Below are 21,551 nucleotides of genomic sequence, written 5' to 3' on the forward strand. Positions count from 1 at the left end.
ACTGAATAAAAACTAGCACCGATCTGCAGACTGGATCAATTAAAATACAGCAGGAATGGATAAAACAACTTTATTACAGTGAAAATAAAATGTAGTCTTAACAAAAACATGCATTAAACATTCAGTCAGTAACAGATTCTGGAGGAAGTTCAATGGTCAGCTCATCGATCGTTTGAAGAAAGGCTTCCCGCTCTGAGCAATAATCTGGAAAGAGACAGAGCAAAGTTAATGATACAGTAGTTTAACAATAACTGTGGTTAATGATAACTGCAGTGTCCAACCTGTGCCCCATACTTTAACCACTGCAGTTACAGCTGCCAGACAGTAGTCTCTTATTATAGTGTTCTGCAAATGGGCTTCAAATGTGGCTCTTATTTTGTAAATTTATTTCTTATCAGTATAACATTTTACAATTTTGAACAAAATACTCCACATAATAGTCTTTGCCATTTTCCCAGTATTGAGATACAATGCCTAGACTTTAAGGATGCAATGGAATTGCATCTAAAAGTAGATTTCAATCCATACCATCCACCACTATGCTTCATTGCATTGAACAGCCACACTTATAAGTATGTCCCCTCCCCCCCCGATCCCAAACAAATTAGAGTCTAGCCCTAATAGGCCCTTGATACCTGAACGTTTTGGCATCTTTACAGGCGACGGGTCTGGGAGAGGATCAAACTTTTCCAGGTCCTCCTCACACAGATGTGGAGCCTGTGGGACACAGGCCAGCCCAGGCAGAGCAAAAGCACTGACACAAACCAAATCTTCAGGTATGCTGTATTTCTGAAACTCTGAGGGGGAGGAAAAAAAAAAAAAAAAAAAAAAAAAAAAAAAAAAGGAAGTATTTAGCATGTGCAAGTTCTCTTATGCAGCAAACAGATTAATCTCAATGGGCTGAGTCCTGAGGGAATAGACCATTAAATTCAAAGAAGCAAAGCCAACGTGATGATGCAGTGGGATTTACATAATGTCATTTCTGATTAAGCTGCATTTTTCATCCAATACTCCTACCTGAAATGTGATTGTACCATGACACTGTCAACTATACAAACGCAGACTATTCTATAAGCTTGTATTACTGTAAAATATGACCTTTGGTAGCATAAAAGGAAAGAGATCAACTGTGAAGCTGTTCCTACTGATGGTGACAGTTACCTAGTGGGTCATACGGGATGAATTGCTCAATTTCTGGATATTCCTCCACTTTGGTCTGAGAAGCATGTTTGACTTGGGTTTCCTGCAGAAAAAAAAATATTGCATTAGTACATGTACAGTTTGAGGTAAGGAGCAAATAGGTCACTTCACAGCTTGACATTAATTTTAATTATAATAAATAAATTAACTAACAATAGATTATGGGCTATTCCAACCTGTGGGTTGAGGAGTTTCTTCTCCTGTGCGTTGACAGCAGGGGTTAGGTTCTTTGCGTTGACATTACCAAAAGCCTTACGTCCAGATGGCAGAGGAGTGGTTAAGGTTTTGGCAATCATAGGAGATTTGATGAGTCTCTCTGGAGGGAAAGAGAAAACAGGTGATTACATATTTATGCACAGACCAATATTACTGCTTGAAGAAGAAGGAAAAAAAAAAAAAAAAAAAAAAAAAAAAACCCCAACCTGAGCACAACAGTGGAATAGTCCTACCTGGGGCAGACTGAAGTCGCATCCGCATCTTCAGTGTAGGTGCATGGAGACGTGCATTTTCCTGCTCTGCAAAGATTATATTGGCCATTGTGTCTGAAAACACAATGTGATATTAGCTACTGTAACACATTGTGGCAGACATTTTGACAGGAAAAACTTAGGTGTAATGACTGTTCAGTTGTAATTTGTCAGTTGTAGGGCCCTGGTATTGTGCATGGAGGCTCATGGGACACTTCAGTGCAACTGAGCCATCATTAACATTTAGAACCAAAACAATTATAAAACTGGTTTCAATTTAATTAAGGCTGCAACTAAACATTCTCACTGTACCAATTAATTTGCCATTTTATTAATTTATTTTAAATCCTTTTCTCTATACAATGTCAGACAGTAGTGAAAGATACCTGCTGTAATTCTAAAACCCAAGGTGATTTATTCATTCATTCAAGAAACAGCCACAAACACAATAATATTAAGTTTACATCCAGTTATGACAAAGAAGAACATTACACTTAAGAAACTTTAACTAGCAAATGTTTAATTTTGCTTAAAAATGATTGAACTTGGCCATTCTCTATTTTGTCAAATCAACTGACTATGTTGCAGCTCTACATTTAACTGAAATCACAGAAGCTTCATTCACATTCAGACCAGACCATTAGGCCTGAAGCCTGGAGCCTTTCAAAGTCATTCCACACATACAAAAATTAAATAAATACGTGATTTGATTGAGCCATGTAGCGTTAGGTCTATGTTGTAATAGTCACTGTGGCCGGCCTGTGTTTACTAAGCATCTCACCCCCAATATTCAAGTAACAGTACAGACCACTGATGCTAATGGCCAATCTGGCAGTACAGTACTCAATAGTTGTGGCTGGCTAACATTAGTAATTAGCTTCCAGACTGCTGAGATACAAGCTTGTTGTCTCCTTGTCTTTATCCTGTTTTTTTCCCCATTTAACTTCATTCTGCTGTCTTGCTGCATGTCCTGCATTTAGCAGTTTAAATAAAGATTTGACATGGCAGCCACTAAAGAAACGTATGTAATCATAACCTATCATAATGTTTGTAGCTAGCCAGCACCATACTGTTTAAGACAATTTGGAAGAGGAGTTAAAACAGCACATCTTTTAAGCATAACCAACCTGCTGCCAGTGAAGAACTTGTTGAGGTTAATGTCAATTAGCTTAAAGTCAGTTTAACTCGGTGAAGTTAATCAACCGTTGGTTTACCTTAAGCCGAAAGTCAGTTAGCTAGTTAACCTTAACCGGGTCGAGTGTTCGCTGGTTAGTGAAACTTACTGCTGTGAAGTAAAAGTGCTGAGAAACGCGACAATAACTTTGAAACATCACTAGTGACTTTACCGTAGCTGTGCTGGAGGTTTTTAGCTGTTCCGTGTCGATCTACCAGAGGGTCGTTTTCAAACGAAGCTGTGATGTTGACCAGCGACCGCGCTTCCTTTTTAAATTCGCTGCCGCCGTCCTATTGGTCGACGTAACATGAGGACTTCGATGGGCGTTTCCCAAACGATCGTCACATTTTATATAAAATATACAATTATATAACAATATCCCTAATAATTTACATTATGTTTATCCAAAACATATTCAGATAAATAAAAATATTTGGAAATATATTCACCGCAGTTTATCGACGACCTTTCTACTGTTTTTAAAAAAAAAAAAACTTTATTGACAACGTCAACATAACAATTTACAACCACGATGGAATCGCAAAAACAATTGTTTAAATACACCAGAAAGAGCGAAATAAAAGTACAGTTAAGAAAAACTGTGACAATTAAAGTCAGTAGTCAGATTTTGCATCTCTTAGCATTTCACTTGAAGTTTATGGATGTAAGGCCGTGACTAAAATTAGCTATGAACGGCATGAAAAGGTGGTTTAGTTTTCCTCAATCTTGATTTATGCAAATAGAATATAGCAAGTATGATAATGATATTTGGGGCTAGTTCATGTCATTGGCTATTCAAGATAATAATAAAAATTCCTTGTAAAATCAATCAGATCAAGTATCCTAGAAAACAACCAGTAATGAGCATCAACCCAAAATGTTTTATAGATTACAGTCATAAAACAAATGATCTGTTGACTCTCTGCTAAAGAAATTCCCCTAAAGTATATATTCCTTAGATTTTGGTGGCATTGTTTAATGTGCATGTAGTGGATGCAGGCCTGTGGTATTGCCCATGGGAGGGTGGTTGTGGGTGTTGGCCTGGATGTGGAACCTACCATGTTCTGGTACCTCCTGCTGGATTCTGCTGGGGGTTTCTTATTTATTTGGGATTTTGTCTATTTTATAATTGCTCATCAGTTCAAGTTCAGTTGAAGTTCTTTGTTGTTACTTACTACCACATACTACTTAATTTGCTATCTACATTAGGTGCAATATCTGTTTGCTCCTGCTATCAGTGTTGTAGCTACAATTCAATCAGTTTATCAGTTCAATAATATAAATTGTCACTTTCAACCTGTCCCTGAAAAATACGTTGTTCTATTTTGCACTGTCATATCTATGTCTGTAGATGCATTGTGGTCACTACTAGCTACATATTTTATTTTATTTTAATTTATTTTCCATAGTATTAAGATTTTTGTGATTAATAAAGTATGTACATCAGAGCAAAATTCTTCTCAGTACAGTACAATATAACATATTTACAAATAAATAAGGTACAATAAATACAATATGGGATCAGTGCTGTGTGCAATGTGGGGATGATAAATAAACAAATGCCACAATAATTTAGGAAATATACAGGATGATTAAAGGATACAGAATATGGGATAATTCAAAAATAGAGCTAGAGGCAAGACGGAAAGTCAGAAACAATTTTAATTATTTCTTTTAAATCAATCTTTAGCTGTGATTGAATGTAGAGAAACCCAACTGGTCCAAAACACCATTTTTGATTTAGCTACTTGCTGCTAAATAATCATTAGTTCATTGACTGCGGTTCAGTGGCTTTGTCACTGGACGAGACCATGCAGGCATCCAGTGGGGGAGCTCAGTGGCTAGTGCTCATTAAACATGATCATTTCAGATAACCGACCTGTATAAATCTGGCGTAGATTTAATTTACATTTGTCTTTATTTTACAAACTTCCGTATTAGCAACGTGATCAAAACATCATACTTAATAGTACGTAAAATAGCCCGTTGAACAGTGGTACATTCCTACTCGGCTTCCTTCGCTAAAGAGCAGCAGAGGGTTCGTCCTCCAGCTAACGGCCACCGCCATGGCGTCAACTGAGATAGCGAGGCAAGCGGTGAGTAGCCCCTTTTATCAGGATGCTGTTGTCACTGTCATCACATATCTCATCAAATATCTTGGCTAATCTCAGCAAATGTTGAAAAAAATATATATATATATATTTTTTTTTTAGCGTTTCTTAAGTGAGTGCAGTGTGGAGATTTAGCTGGTCGCCACCCGCTTTTCCTGCCTTTATTCCACCCAAAATTCAGTGTAACGTAGCTAAATTTGACCAGTTACAGTCACTGGTAGCTTTCAGAAACATGATTAAACATTTCTAATTCTTCTAAAACAGCCGATTTTAAAGTAAGGCCCAGGGTTGCTCAGTCGTAGCTCTCTGTCCACACATTTTCACTCTGATATTTTCATTTATGTAAGCTAACGCCTGCAGATTTAGCGTGCTGGTATCTTTAGCTAAAATTGACGTTAACGAGAATTATTGTTTTGTGGAGTGAAATTATTTAAATACCGTGTAGTAGGTTTTCACGTTAAAACGACAACGTATTATTGAGCCGTTGGGAGGCCATTCATTCTGAACGCCCCCATTTCAGCACAGCTACGGTGCTCATTTCCGTTATGTTGTTTCATGTAAGTCCCGTTAACTTTGAGTCGGGCGTTGTCTGATGTGCGTAGAAAATACAGCCCAAACAGACTCTAGCTGCTTATAGACACTTAGACCTGCAATTTGTAAAGCGTGTATAAAGTTTGCTTGGTTTTTAGTTTTGGGTTAAGACAAAAAGAGGAAGCCACTACAGCCAGAGAAAGTGCTTGGAATAGCAAGCTTTTGCAATTTGATGTCCCTTTGCGGCTCAGTGAGTGCAAACCCGCAGTGTGTAACTTGGCTGTGAGAGCCTTGAAAAGCAGGAATGGTTGCAGGAATGTTGCACTTGCAGCTGAAGCATATAAGCTGTTTGTCCAGTAACATTACCCCCAGTTTCCCAAATACTCTCTCAGCTGTTTAAACCCAATTTCAACTATCCAAATCATCCACAACTGTTTAGCACCATGAGTTTGTCCGCTTGTTTTTAACTGACCCTCTAATGGAACGTTTTATCCAAAATCCTTCACCACAGTGGAAAGCAACACTGTGTTATGTTAAGCCACATAATGGCTGGTTGGCTGAGGTTTAGCTGGTCGAGAGCTCTCACTGTTGCCATATAATCTAAATTCTTTGCTTTCCTGCACTTCATAATGTAGACGTAGGCTGCAGAAACGAGATTCACAGAGATGGAGGTGTTCGCTGCCAGCCACACACCCCCACACACACATGTAACAACAGTGCTTTTACACTTTGGTGTTTAGTATCGCTCTGGTCCAGAGATAGACTGCACAAACAGTGTAATAGTAGAGTGAATGCAAGTGCATCTGGCCAAAAATAGATAGTTTCAGGGTTCAAATCAAAGTGACACCGCAGGAATACACAGTGCTGGCTAATGTAAGAGCTATGGCTCTTATTTTGTTATTTTTATTCCAGATATTAAACTATATATTTATTCTCAAAGCTGTTTGTTCTTTTTACATTTATCTTGATATGAACAGCAACGCTTCCCTTATAAGTACATTGTGGTTTCTGTCTCGACTAACTGTCTCGACTGTGGAAAGAAAGTTCTACAGCTCAGGAAACAGGAAGTGAGTTGCACCTGAAGTCAGTCTAACATGGTCAGAGATGGTGGAAATTGTGTGTAGTTTGACTGTTATTCGGTTATATAATGTTAATTTTCCAAAGAACAACAATCGCCAAGATGTAAATATAAATTGCAGTGTTAGAAGGCATCCTGTACATGTTTAAAGGCATGAGAGCACAGTTTCTTTACAAGGCATAACAATTCTTAAGCTGTTCACTTGTTGACAAGTATTTATCAGATGTTACACGTTGATTTCAATTGTTTTTAGGGTGAAGGTGCTCGTGCTGTCCCTCTGGCAGGCCATGTCGGCTTTGACAGCATGCCTGACCAGCTGGTCAACAAGTCTGTCAACCATGGATTCTGCTTCAACATCCTCTGTGTTGGTGAGTGTATCATGCGTGAAAATGCTTTTCCTCGCTTTCCTCAGGCTAAAAGATGACTTAATGAAAGTCAGGCTTTATCACAAGATGCAAAGCACTTTCCTCAGTATTTGAGCTGCTTGGATTCCTCAGTGCTGGTTACTGTGATGAGTATGACGCTCTTATTCAGATAGAAAATTCAGAAATATCTGCAGGCAGTTATTTTATTTTAGTATGACATTATTCATCAGCAATACTCGTAGCAATCCAAGTATATTGTGCAGAATATAAGCCTTTGGCGAGATTTATTGGCCGGTGATAAATCTAGAATTATTCACTCACATACACGGAGCTGCCAGTTTATTAGGTGCACCCAGTTAAAACTAATGCAATGCAATACAACACTCCTGCAATAAACCCCAGCTTTTTGGAGGAGATAATGGTCAGTTTGTGTGGAGGCTGTTATAGAGGAGTATTGATTCAACATTATGGTCATTTTGGATGCTGTTTAAGTTACACTGCGTTAACACATGCAAATGTTTCAGCAAATCGAGGGTTTTTGCATCCATGATTTTTTTTTTTTTTTTTGTCATATAAATTTACTGATGTCATTTTTACTGTTTACTGCCTGTTTTACTGTTAATACTGGCTACAGAACCGTAGAGAATGTTGACCATTTCTGTTTCTTAAAGACCTTGTTTGCTATTTATTTCTGTAACATGTCATTTGGTTCTATTAACATTAACACAATCTGTGTTTTATATTTTTAAAGATTTTGATGGTAGGAAATTCCTAGTGGCCATTTTTAGTGGCATGGTTTTGATTCCCCTCCAAGCTGAAAACTTCTCTGCTATTTTGTGGATAAACTTAAGCCATTTTTTTTTTGTGTGTAGAAATGAAAAGTGGAAAAGCCTAACACCAGTGGTTTGTCATGATTTAAACAAAACATTCAAACAAAACAAAACAGTCTGACTTTCTGAACAACCTAGACAAACATTAGTACAATCCACCAAAGAATATGGAAGCAAAGATGATGCAGGAGACTAACAGCTTTTGTTGTTTGCTGTTGTATGACTCATAAATTCAGCATTTTTTTTAAAGTAGTACACACATTGCTTGAGGCAAAGAAATGTGGTCTTTGATTTTTATAATTTGGCTGTGGTCTAAAATTATAGAAAGTGAATCAACAATGTCAATATGTATCATTTCACTGGACTCAGAAAAGCCATTTACACACACTGCTTCTATTATTTGTCATTAAAAAAAAAAATATTTGGAAATGTTACACATTAGTCTGTATTGTCATTTCCATTGTGGGCCTGGAGCGTCTCCATATAAAATATCAAATTGCCTTAAGTATGAGAGATGTCTCCACAATGATTTAAACTGAGCTTAGAAATGGCAAATAAGACTTGCTGTATCATTTACTTTTTAATTCTGAAGGAAAGATTGGAAACGCACTGAGAGTGTAGGTCAGGCTGTGATGAATAAAAATAGCTTTTCTTACAGAGTTAGCTCTGTATCTCAGTCATCTGAGGGCGAATTGATGTCAGAATACATTAACTTCTGCTATTTTTGTGCATGTAAACACTTGAAAATGATATATTTTGTTTGACACATCTTCAGAATGTCATATTGAATCTACTCTCGCTTTACTAAACACATAATTGTAGTCTTTCTTTTTGAGTTTCATTAAATAGGTAGTCAATAAAAGCACCAGACTATCAGTAAGCTGACAGACTGGTTCAGAAGTATGCAGGCTAAAATGATAGATATTTCCATATAAGTGGAGATGAAAAAGACAGCTAAGTGTGAAGAAAACCACTTCACTGATTTTAATTATGTAATAAAAAGAGCAACCGATGACTGAGCACAAGATCAAGATTTCTAGGATCCCAGTAACGTGACACATTTTCTCCGTGTCATCTAGGTGAGACTGGTCTGGGGAAGTCTACTCTTATGGACACGTTGTTCAACACCAAGTTTGAGGGGGAGCCCACCCAGCACAACCAGCCGGGAGTCACACTCAAATCCAACACCTACGAACTCCAGGAGAGTAACGTGCGCCTCAAGCTCACTGTTGTCAACACCGTGGGCTTCGGAGACCAGATCAACAAAGAAGACAGGTAAAGGAGTCTGAGCAGCTGTCACATCTCTGAGAGAGGGAAAGGTCTGATCTCTGGTTTCTGGGTTCTTTTATATTTTGTCTTTGTGAGCTGTATTTCAACATGTAGTCAGAAATTCACAGCTGACTGTGCACACAGCGTTCCTGACATACAGTGACTCTGTGAGAGCTTCAAGCCTTCTCAGAGCTCAGGTTTCATTCCCATCTTGATCCTGCAAACATACCCTGAGGATGTGGAATCAGGTCTCCATCTGAAGTAGTTTCATAGTATCAAGTCAACTTTAAAACCATTAATCAGATGTAGGTGCTTTCTTTCTTGAATAGCATATCACATCACTGGGATTTTTCCTGGGGTCAAAGGTAATTTTCATTGCTGTAGACCTTCATTAGATTTTGTTACCAAGCTTGCCCTCCATAATGTAATTGCTAACTCTGCTCCTGAGGTAAGTTTAGTGAGGGGATGATATCATGTGAACCACCTGTAAGCTCTTTATAATAGGCTGCGACTGTTTTCAGGTTTCACACTCTACTTGATATAATATTGCTGCATAAAGAGGAACCTTTAAAGGGCACAGTGTGTATTCAGATACACTTCTGATACACTGATGCTTTGCACAGATGCCAATAACTCTAAAAACATGTTTCTGTGTTCCCTTTGCTGACAGCTACAAGTCCATTGTGGAGTTTATTGATGCCCAGTTTGAAGCATATCTACAGGAGGAACTGAAAATCAAGCGCACGCTACACAGCTACCACGACACCCGCATCCACGCATGCCTATACTTCATCGCTCCCACGGGACACTCGCTCAAATCCCTGGACTTGGTGACCATGAAAAAACTTGACAGCAAGGTGGGATTCACTTCACTTTATCAAGCTATTATTACATTTTATATCTTAAAGTTAGCAGCAGAATTTGTTGTAGTTTGATGTGGAAGCTGGGGGATACTTTATTTAGAGATCCAGAGAACCTTTGAATTCTTGGTGTTTTCCATCGGTTCCAGATCAATTCCAGCTAGTGTTAAGGTTTAATAATGGCTCCTGTGATATAAGAGCATTAGACTGTTAATTTGCAGTTGCGCAAGGTTTTCAAGTTTATTAGCCACGGTGCCTGAATTGTTATTTTTAGCATTAAGTGAGAAGGACAGTCGCTCTGCAGCAGAATGATGTTATAAAATAACTGTTACAATGCCTATGAATGGATGAGCTTGCTGTAGCACACCATAGAGGTAGAAGGTAAATCCCTTGACACTGCATTGCTCTTTGCAGCATTTGATCTATCCACTCTAGTCATGGGTCATAAACCATTTCCCAGGGCATCTGCTTGCATGTAAATTGGCTCTGGTCCTGCTACTGCGTCGGTGTAGGTCAGCTGTGAAATGTAGTCAGCTCAGTGACTGCTGCCTCGTTTTTGTGAGGTCCTCTCCACAGTAGCTTATTTGCATGGAGCTCCTGGCTTTTGTACAAAGAGCCAGCTCAGTGTTTGCCGGAGCAGCTGTGCCCTCCAGCAAGCGCTCACAACAGCGTGATCCAGAGCAGAGCCTCCTGTTTACACATTCACGTAGGGGGGGTTATTCAAACAATATTCTGCTGAAGTGTCCTTGAGCAAGATCCTCCCCAGACTCAGGGATCCAGTAAAATATTTTTGTTCACATGACCCTCAGCATCCCTTGCTATTAATTCAAGGGGCCCACATTTGGAGAGCAAATAATTTGGGATTGTGTAGGTGACATTGCACTCTCATAATAGTTGTGTGGGAGTGAGAGGCTCATTTTCCATCAGCCAGTTGTGAATGCATGTATGAGAATGACCCTGCTTTTTTTCCCTCCTCCCTGTCTGTGTGTGTTTCTTTGTCTGTTTAGATTACACGGATAGTATAAATGTTGTTGAAATGATTTCAGTCTTGACTCTTAATGCCATGTTTGGAGAGCTTTTAAGTGCTATACAGCAGGAGATGGAAGCCTGCTGCTCCCTTTGCTGCTTGTACTATTTTTATCCCTGTGCTTAAGAATGTGTAATTGTCTGATATTTACAAGCCTGATTTACAGAGATCCTGGTGAAGAGTGCACTGATTATTTAAATTACTGCTATAATCATCTGCAAGCAGTGGTTGGAAGTGGTAAAACAGAAATAGTTAGCGATATACTTTATTCTTATACTAAACCTGATAGACCAGAATCATTTCATTAGTAATGTGTTTACCCTTTTTCGACCTTTTTAAAAATACTTCAGTTCTTTTCCAAATCTGGACTACAGAAATGTAGATGAGAAAAAGTTACCACTGACAGACGGCTAGAAGCCACTCTTTATTTAGCTGCATTTCTGAGAGCACTGTCTACACCTTGTCATTGTGTCAGCCTACATTAAAGCTCTCATCATTTTTCAACTTGCAGGTCAATATAATCCCTATCATTGCCAAGTCAGATGCCATCTCCAAGAGCGAGCTGGCCAAGTTCAAAATCAAAATCACCAGTGAGCTGGTCAGCAACGGAGTGCAGATCTACCAGTTCCCCACTGATGACGAGTCAGTGGCAGAGATCAACTCCACCATGAATGTAAGGCTCACCGCTGGTTCTCCATCTGTATTACATGCATTCACACAGAATATGGTGGCACATTAATAATAGGCATGAATCATTACATGAAGGTAAGACTGATACCTCTGAATTTTAATCCTTAGGAAATACTTTGCCACAAAACTTCAAAATTCTGTTATGTGGTATTGGCATAAACAACATGTGATGCAGAATCAGGACAGTCATTGTCTGTGTCTGCTCAGGCTGTCAGGAAGCTGCCCCTTGTGGGGAGGAGCGTGTTCAGAGCACGTTTACAGCAGCACAATAAGCCAGCTCACACTGCAGGAAGCCTGCAGTGTGGGAAAGGGCCTGTGTACACTGACAGATGAACCAAGGCTCATTTAGCAGTTCATGACGTCTCTTCAGTTGAAATGTCTTAACTTTCCCGAACTGATTGTATTACACTGTTGCTTCTCAGCTCTTGTACAGTCTAACGTCGTCATACATTTTCCTGTCAGAGCTGCTTCTTGGTGTCTGAAAAACAGCTCTTAAAAGTCAAGTCATGTAAATAAGATAACATTTTTCTAAGCTTTCTCAGTGACTTTAAACTTTTTTAAGCTTTGACATGTGGATTTTTAACTAATGAAATGTGAGCAGAGCTGCAGCAAGTGCATGTGGAGTTTTGTTAGGGACGGATGGTGGTTTGTGGAGAGAATATGACGTGAATCCACCGAGTCCTCAGGTGCTTCAGGTTTGACAGTGTAACGATATTGATCTTCCTTCTGCTTTACAGAGCCATTTGCCGTTTGCTGTGGTGGGGAGCACAGAGGAAGTGAAGATTGGGAACAAGATGGTGAAGGCCCGGCAGTACCCCTGGGGGACGGTGCAGGGTAAGCCTGGGTCACATCCTGTGCAGGAAATGAGAGTGTGCTCCCTCTCGTCAGAGCTGCTGACGCTACTCCCTCTGCTCATATGTCTCCACGGCTACATCAGCTGCTGTGAACTAGTTGATAACCAGTTACATAATCTCATTTAACTGGAGCACCGTCTCTGCCATTTACACTGTATGTTAGAACACCAGCTTAGCTCTAAGCTCTTGCAGATTTAGCGAATTTATGTCACTGGTAACTTTCAATTGATTTCCTATTGACTTATTCGATCAATCCATAATGCATGTGTGTAATGTATTGCAAGTGCTACAAATTGCAAATGCTTCTATTAGCTAATAGAAGTATCTGAAATGTGTGGGAATAACTCTCTTAAACTATTTTAACTGTATGCTGTTATTATCAAGTGTGTGTGTGGGTGTTTAGGTGGTTTGCCAGGACTAGACCTATCAAGCACATAGAGCTTAATGCTGTATAATCCATAAGGATGTGGACAGTATTGGGTTGGTTTTATTTGGGCTGCAACTTTATTTTCATATTCTATTGATCTGCAGATTATTTTTTTGATTCATTGATTAGTTGTTTAGTGTATAAAAAGTCACAAAGTAGTAATAAAAATGCTGATCTAAATATCCCAGAGCTCAAAATGACATCTTTAAATGTCCAAAACCAAAATATTTAGTTTAATGATATAAAACAGAAGAATCATCACTGTGGAAAAGCTCTAACCGCAGTATGGTCTGCATTTTTCCTTTAATGAATAATCAATTATCAAAATAGTCAGTTAGTTTTATGTGGACTGACTACTTGATTATCAGTTTCAGTTCTAATTTTGTACTCTAGGAAATTGGATGTAAAACATATTGTTACCTCTGAGGTTGAAGTGGTGAGTGTCATTTGTTTTTGCTTTAACAGGGTGTTTGCATCCACTTCTATTGATCGGTGTAGAAATTGTAGCCCTATTACACATAACACCGCAGGGTAAACAGGGCTATGATTTCTACGCTATTTACTGCTGAACACCTTCAAACGTCCCTAAAGCTCAAAGTTAGCACTTCCACCTCACGGTCATTGTTTCATTTGAAATTCATTGTGCTAGATTACAGTTAGAACAATCATATCAGTGTCCTAATGCTTACTGGCTGCGCTGTATAATATTTCTGGGCGTTGGCTTTATCTGACATTGGGTCAGTTTACCACAGGCTGGCCGTGTGCATACATGTGTACTCACATGATGTCACATGGTCTGTGGGAGCGTGGTGCTCGGCTCAGTCAAGTAACAAAATCAATAGAGAAGCCACAGGACATGAGCACTACTCTGTTTTTGTACTGGTGCTGGTGGTACGACTGGGCCTGTGAAGTCTTATACATTAAAATAAATTATTAAATTATCAGCTGTGACGTGATATAAAGCTTCATAGATGCGAGTGTTCTCAGATTCTGCTGCTGTGCACTTTCTGCAGAATATTTAACCCATAGCGAACAGGATGCCATCTGAGGTGTTGGGTAAAACGTGTCATGTGTCACTATGATGTGTCTATCACAGTGGAAAATGAGAATCACTGTGACTTCGTCAAACTGCGAGAAATGCTGATCAGAGTGAACATGGAGGACCTGCGGGAGCAGACTCACACACGCCATTATGAGCTCTACCGCCGCTGCAAACTGGAGGAGATGGGCTTTAAGGACACAGACCCTGACAGCAAGCCCTTCAGGTTGACTTGGATTTTCTTTTATCTACCTTCATGTGCTTGTTTCTACTTTGCTTGCTGTTTGATTTTGCATTTCTCGTCTGACATTTGTTATTGGAACTTTTTATTTTTTTGCTTGATTGCACCAGTGTGAGTTTTTGTCTGCTTCTGTTGTGTTGCATAGTGCAGTGTAGTGTTTGTCTCATTCATTTTTATCCTCTTTTTTTCTCCTTTTCCTCTGCCAGTCTGCAAGAGACGTATGAAGCTAAGAGGAACGAGTTCATGGGTGAGCTGCAGAAGAAAGAAGAAGAAATGAGGCAAATGTTCGTCCAAAGAGTCAAAGAGAAGGAGGCCGAACTTAAAGAAGCAGAAAAAGAGGTATCGTTGTTTCCCCATCCCGAAACACCATGTGCATCAATGATCTTTGTTTGAGGTTTCTGCTCCCATCATCATTAACACAAGAGTAATGCTTCCTCTGTCACTGCCACATAGCTGCATGAGAAGTTTGACCGTCTGAAGAAGCTCCACCAGGACGAGAAAAAGAAACTGGAGGAGAAGAAGAAGTCCCTGGACGACGAGCTCAACACGTTCAAACAGAAAAAGACTGCAGCAGAGCTCTTGCAGAACCAAGCCCAGCAGGCAGGGGGCTCCACCACACTCAAGAGGGACAAAGAGAGGAAAAAGTAAGTATTGTTCTCTTCCCCCTGTGTCTCTATCCTTGTACCGCAGGTGCAGGAGACCGCTTTTGCTTGTATGGATTGGAAAAGTCATCATGCCATGAACCTGGGTGGAACATTACTACATTTTACTACACAGATATTCCAGGATTTTGATCATATTCCAAATTAGTTTCTGGGCACTGTTCAGAGAATGGCCTTCAAGATTTTATATTTGGGTTCAAATCTGCACATGAATATAAATTGTTTCTAAGCCTTTGGGGTCCATATTTTGTGCGTCACACTTTGTTACTTGCCAGAAAAATAGCTGTAACTTGACAAAAAACATAAACTCCTGCAGCTTTCACGCACATTTGCTGCTGAGGGAAGTTAATTTCGGTCTGTGCCACAAATATCATCAAGCATTTCTTGTTCCTCTGTCACCACTCATTAATAAACCACCTGAGATTTGTATTATTCCATGCATACAGTAGACAAAGGCTGTGGCTAAGCCTAGGAATTTCGAGAGGCAGATGAATGCTCCAGTTTATGCTCCATATAATAACAGAGAATATAGTTACCACTAAATTCCATGCCAAGAGAGCTGACCAGAAGTTATAATCCATTACCAATGAGGAAAAATAAAAGGAGCAGAGAGGGGGGAGACTGGAGATAATCACAAGCAGTCCTCATCTAAATAGTTGAAAGGCCAGCTGTCAGCAGAGTTTGGAGAATGAATTCCAGTCAAAAATCATCAATCTGTAATTAAAAGTTGCTGATGGCTCAAGCAAAGCAGGTTGTGAAATTAGATTTGTGTAAACATCTTTATTACAACTGTTATTAATCACTCAATAGTTGCATTAGAAAAGCAGCTGATGAATGACGTAGATGCTTTTTCCAGATCACAGTTCGTAATTGTCTCAGTTGCATCATGGAAACCCCATCAGTCAGTACAGTTGTCTCAGTGGCCATTACCCTGGTGTTTATGTATCTATACTATCTCTCCATTGACAACAGTTTATGTAAATGTGTTTGAATGAAATCATGACTGTACAGGAGCCAGTGTCTGCAACCAGATGTGTTCACGTATGGTTGCAATGTGCTGCACACATTGTTGGTCCCTTCATGTTGGTAATGAACTCCTGGTTGTGTGTTGAAGCTGATGTGACTCCGTGCCTGTTAGAAAAGGAAGAAGACACTTGCACTGAGAAGGTTGCTTTATTTTTCTTCCCTGTTAATTTTTTCTCTTCACAGCCACTTCTTCTCTGTATGAGCTCTGCCTGGAACATCTCTCTTCCAAAAGGGGCAGCTGTGCAACTTTAGCTTTGTCTGTGGGTCACTGATTAAAACCGACTACAGAGGTCTTGCACTTGAAATGTTAACTGAATAATAATTATGTTCACGTGTATTTAAACCTTCAGGTTAAAGTCAGTGTTTTTTTCAGTCCCCAGGAGACATAGTTATTGATTACTGCCTGTTGTGTATATGTGAATCTGTCCTGTGAGTGCATGTGTCACCTATGTTGCATCCATAATGTTTTCCAGTTAACTCCTCCTACACTTGATGCATGCTGCATGAGGCTCCTTTCCTGGTAAGACTCCCTCCTTGAGTTACACCACCACAAAAAGGAAAAAAATTCATTGATTGGTTAGACAAAAATATTTAATTTTTTGAATACATATGAATAAAGAAATATTTTTAAATGTATGCTTGAAACAAGATAAGTATAATTTTTTCACATGCTGAAATATGGCTCAGAAATCTTTATTGGACTGTAAGGCAGCACTTCAACCCTGCTGAGTCTTTAAATATGTAATCCAGTGTATGGATGCTCTGAATTTTAGAGCCGCAGTGATTAGTCAATCAAAAGGAAATTTGATATTTGATTTATTTAAAAGAATATAGAAGAAATTCACATGCATTTAATTTGCCCATTAGAGTTGTTTAAATGTGTTGCAGGCCGACAGTGTTTCATTGGAAACGTCCGCATCCATCATATCCTTCAGCTGGCAGTGTTTACTGTCCCTGTGCCAGCTTCTAAATCAACCACTTTATTATATCCCCACACAAGCATTTGATGTACTTCCCCATCTGCCTCCCTAAATCCACAACAGTCTCCTTTTTGTGGCTCTCCCAAGTCCTTCCCCACCCATCCCTGCTCTCGCACAAAGAGCCATTCAAGGCTGAACTGGGACTAACGGGTCACATCAGAAGGGCAAACAGCTTCAGGGCCCATCTCTGTTTATAGACATGACATGTTTTGTTGATCTCACAGCCATATGACGACCCCCTCTGCCACCTCTCCCTCTTGAGTGGATACAAAAGTGAAATCCACAGAGAGAGATGTTGTTGAGGCTCAACCACTGGGGAGGGTAGAAGTGAAGGAAGACATCTGTCTCGCAATCTGTAAACTCCTCAAGCAGCTCAAGACTGTTACAACAGATGAAAACAAGCTGCTGTTTGATGATACTGAGCAATGAGGAAGACAATTGCACTCATTGTTTAAAGCTCAGGGGCTCGGGGACAAGAAAAAAAACATTTATTAGTCTGATTCAGAGAAGGAGATGATTGTACTTGCACCCTCACCTCTGTAAACTCAAACTTTTGAAGCTGCCTTGAAAGCACAATTTCCTCTAAATACCTTCTGTTGTCACTAATGTTGATGTGATGTCACCCATGTGAAACAGTGTGTGTCGTGATGATGTTTTAACTCAAAGAAAGCAATAACAGCCCTTCTCTCTCATTTCCAGCTTAGGATCCCTGTAGAAAAAGTGCTCCCTTGTGGCCATCCTGCTGTGAATGAGTTTCCACCCCATCATCCTTTACCATACCCCTTCCCCACCCTCACCCAACCCCCATAATTCAACCCTCCGTGTGCCCCTCCCCCCTGCTCTGTGGAAGACGCTGGGCATTGCTATCAGTTTTACATCACTTGTTTTTGCTGAATGATGCTTGTCTGTTATTTGGTTTGAACAAGCAATTATTCAGCTTGTCTTTTTTTATACAAATCGACAAAAACATGCATTCCATATTTGTTTTTATAATCAGTGATTCATTGCATGATGGAGTGAGCTTTTTTTTAATATTAACATACATGACTACTGTTGTGATGGGCAAAAATGTATTGAGTCTAAAGAGAAACACGCATCAGTCAATGGGACCGGAGAGTGTAGTGGTCAAAGACCTGCCTGCATCTGATGCAAGGATGGATGAAGTTAATGGAAACTCAATGCAACAGCATCTCTGAAATAACTGTAAACAATAAGACTGCAAACAGTTAGCGACATATAATGGTTAGTAGTTAGTCATCAGTTAATCTTTAGTCGTTGGCTCGAGGTTGAGCTACTTTGTGACGAGTTTAAAGTTATAATTCTTAAGATTTAATTGGCCGTTTGATTGGCGACACCAGTGATTACCATGGTAACAACAAATCAGTAAACACTTGATCAAATGTGGGTTTTGATTTCATAAAAATCTTATGAACTGTAACATTAAAGATTCCACTTGTTATCACCACAACCATAAGAGATTTGGATTTGCAGTAGTATTTTGTTATTTATGTCCCTTTGCTGATGTTGTTTTCCTTTAGCCTGACGCATGAGTAGATGTGAGCCTAATCTCTTTGCCACTTTCCCCATACCTCATTCATTGTCATGTGTTATATGCATATTGTATTAGCTTTCACATTTGCACTTTTTTTTTTACACACAAATGTGATGTTTTTTTTAAGTATATATTAATGTTGTCAGTGCAATTGTAACTTTCCTTTTATTTTACTTATTATGAAGGCACATTTAAAAGTCATCCATGATGTCCATTGTCCTGCAGGGACCAGAGTTGTTTGTATCAGTGTTACGCATAAAAAAAAAAAAAAAAAAAAAAAAAAATATTTCAAAAGAAAATAAAGGCCAAATTTTTTCACCAAATGTTACAACTGTGGCCATAATCATTGTGTTGCTGTAAATTAGGAGGTCAAATCAACGTTTAATGACCCCAATGGTGTAAAGTGGGTTTGCAGAGAATGAATGTTGATGCCAGTAAGCTTTACTTTGATGTTGTCCTCTTCGTTCAGCGTGGTCCTAAGTTTCCTCACAGCTGTGGTTTACGTCTCAAAGTCAAAAAATGTTTATTTCTCTTGATCCTATGAATTCAAAATCTTCAGGTATGTTTATTTCGTTTTGCTCAGAATCACGGGGGCTTCAGTCACTGCAGTTATTCTTTGTCTTTTCACCACTTCAAGGTTGCTTTTATTTTCCTGTGAAAGAGAAACTTATCTCGGATTGAAAATATCTGAATTAAAAACACAGGTTCCACATGACATCAGGGTTAGGATACATCTGGAGTAGAGCTCTTCCCTCCTCCTAACGCTCAGCTCACTAGTCTGTGTGGTTTCACTTTCCTTTGCAGTAATCCCTGGCTCTGCACTGAGTAGGTCCTCAACCCTCAAGCTTTGCTAAGGGACCAGCCTTTGTGGGTACTGAGTCCCTCAAATGTGACCAGAGACTTTGTGGACCCCATCCATCAGGGTTTCTTAATCCTTACCTGCTCAGTAATATGGGTTAATGTGTATTCATGTTTCACTGCTGCTCTAACCTCACCTTGAACGATCTAATTCTTGCTTTATTGCTCTGCTTATGCTTATATGTGTATTATTTTGTGCTGTGACTAACACCCTGTTCCACTTAAGTTGTGATGGAGATTACATGCACACGTGTTCATTAGTTCGATAGCACATTCACATTTTAGACATGGACAATCATAGAATTAAAGCACAGCCTATGAGATTTTTTTTCACTGTTTTAAAAATTCACACAGTATTGTCAGTGGGCACAATATCTTCTCATTGTTAATGCTTGCTGTATTGTTTGAAAAACTAGAATTTTGTATTTATGATGAATTTTCTCTCTGATATCAGATGCACTTCTAAATCTTTGACTCTGGCCCTTAAGTTTTTATGAGCGTTTCTGCTTTGCCAACTCCTCTAACTGCTGGCTTTCTTTCTCTTTGTCTCTTCAGCTTCTTTTAATCTGTCTTGACCACCTGAAGAGGGGATTGCAGCTTCAGCAAGAACTAAGCACCCTTTACCTCTTCCTGTTTTCTCTCGCTGTATCAACCTTTTATATTTTCTCCCCATCGCATCTCCTTTTGTTGAATATGGCCTTATGTGGACTCGCATGGTATTTCTGACCACCTAATGAAGCTCTAAACCAGGTTGGCAGGTTGGGAACCGGGCACAGTTTAAATCTGCTATTATGTCTTAATGTATATAAAGTGACGCTTGTAGTTCATAGAAGTCATCAGTGGGGGTTTACGTATTTTCCAGGACTCATAGGTTGACGTCATTATTTGATCTTTACTTGAAATAAAATTGATAAAATGACCTGCACTATGCATTCACCTTTTCAATAGGATTCTTAATACAAAGCGCACATTAGAATAAAAAGGCTACTAAAACATCAAGGCTTGCTGATTAAACAAAAACTCATAAAGGACAGAAGCACTTCATGCACTGTGTGTAATGTGTTATGAAATACAGGTTAATAAATAGATATGTTGCTTTTTTGAATCTAGTGCAGTTAGATAATAAAATCTCCTGATTTCAGGTTTTCTGAGTATTGAAATCAAACAGCAGAATTAAATTAGAGTCATAATCATGCAAAAGCCAAAGCAATATTTATACATAGCACTTCATTTCATTGTGCCAATGTTTACATGTCACTGTTGAATACCATGGAGGTCACATGTCATGGCCTTTTATTACACACTGTGCTTTAATATTCACAAACCTATTCTATATTTTGCATGCATCTTTTAATTTTATTGCTGCTGTGACCTTTGACCTGCTTGTTTTTAACCCCCCCAATAACTTGGTTTTGCAGTCTATTTCAACTTCATTGCTGTTTTCTTTAAAATGGTGCATATTATTAATGTATATTTGCTCTGTCCTATGATCTCAGCTCCCATTTTGCCAAAAATTAGAATAAGATGGAGTTGAACTAAATCCCAGATAGGAGTATTAAAAAGAAATACTCATGCATTTATATAATTTATAAGGATATATTTTGTGTATTGAAGTGGAGACTTGTTGTTTATTACCTTTGATCTTTGGACGTGACTCTGAGTGTAAAGTAACATTTTGGTGTCAGAAAATGCCATACATTTTTCTAGTATCAGTCATCACCTCTTGTAGTCAAAAACTTTCCCACACTACAAATTATTCAGTATCTTACTTTAGTTTGATTCCATTGATGTACATTTTCAATAAAAAATGTGATCCAAACATGTCGAGCTCTTGTCTTTCATTGGCAGTGTAGTAAGCTCACGGTTGATGGTTCTCATAATATTCATTGCCTTTGTTTCTTAGTTGACAGTCAGTTCAGCACTTCCTGTTGTGTGAAGTGTTTATTTTATCTATGAAAGTAAACCTTATCTTGAGATGCGTTATTTGTGTCTAAAATGGCACCTGAGACGATCCAACACTTAGTAACATAAAAAAGCACATACAGTTAATTTACAGCATTCACATATAACACAATAAATAAGAAGCTATAAGAAAGAAGCCTGATGATATTTAACTGTTAACATTCCTGAAGAAACATTTTTGAATGTGGTGTTTGGATGCCTGATATTAGTGAGCATTTCCATTATAAGTTTATCTGGTAAATTACTGTAAGGTGTAGCTGCAGATAAAAAAAATGCAGTTTTGCCAAATAAACAAAATATTTAATATACTGTTCCTACGCTTATTATAAGGCTTTACAAAATGGGGAC

At 38.9% G+C, this 21,551-nt stretch overlaps 2 protein-coding genes across 5 annotated transcripts; one reads left to right on the top strand and one right to left on the bottom strand.

Annotated features, from left to right (window-relative positions):
- Window positions 1-56: 56 nt before the first annotated feature.
- On the bottom strand, window positions 57-3,172 carry pttg1 (PTTG1 regulator of sister chromatid separation, securin). Its single transcript, XM_071506669.1, has 6 exons — window positions 3,014-3,172; window positions 1,650-1,742; window positions 1,377-1,516; window positions 1,162-1,243; window positions 636-797; window positions 57-204 (listed from the first exon to the last, which is right to left on the bottom strand). Exons 2-6 carry the CDS (start codon window positions 1,735-1,737, stop codon window positions 122-124), a joined length of 555 nt encoding a protein of 184 aa, XP_071362770.1. The 5' UTR covers window positions 1,738-1,742; window positions 3,014-3,172; the 3' UTR covers window positions 57-121.
- A 1,616-nt stretch (window positions 3,173-4,788) lies between these two features.
- septin6 (septin 6) lies at window positions 4,789-21,060 on the top strand. Of its 4 annotated transcripts, none has more exons than XM_071506666.1 (11): window positions 4,789-4,937; window positions 6,815-6,929; window positions 8,836-9,031; window positions 9,696-9,882; window positions 11,424-11,585; window positions 12,340-12,436; window positions 13,980-14,148; window positions 14,370-14,502; window positions 14,617-14,807; window positions 15,940-15,992; window positions 17,531-18,706. In XM_071506666.1, exons 1-10 carry the CDS (start codon window positions 4,908-4,910, stop codon window positions 15,941-15,943), a joined length of 1,284 nt encoding a protein of 427 aa, XP_071362767.1. In that variant the 5' UTR covers window positions 4,789-4,907; the 3' UTR covers window positions 15,944-15,992; window positions 17,531-18,706. The 4 variants fall into 4 exon arrangements, with proteins under 4 accessions (XP_071362767.1, XP_071362764.1, XP_071362765.1 ...); XM_071506665.1 differs by lacking the exon at window positions 15,940-15,992 and adding an exon at window positions 16,325-16,371 and having other exon boundaries at window positions 4,790-4,937; XM_071506663.1 differs by lacking the exons at window positions 15,940-15,992; window positions 17,531-18,706 and adding an exon at window positions 19,188-21,060.
- The last annotated feature ends 491 nt before the right edge of the window (window positions 21,061-21,551 follow it).

The sequence above is a fragment of the Trachinotus anak genome, unplaced genomic scaffold, assembly GCF_046630095.1.
Source record: "Trachinotus anak isolate AG129_WGS33_773 ecotype Australia unplaced genomic scaffold, CSIRO_AGI_Tana_v1 ptg000021l, whole genome shotgun sequence".
Classification (NCBI taxonomy): Eukaryota; Metazoa; Chordata; class Actinopteri; order Carangiformes; family Carangidae; genus Trachinotus; species Trachinotus anak.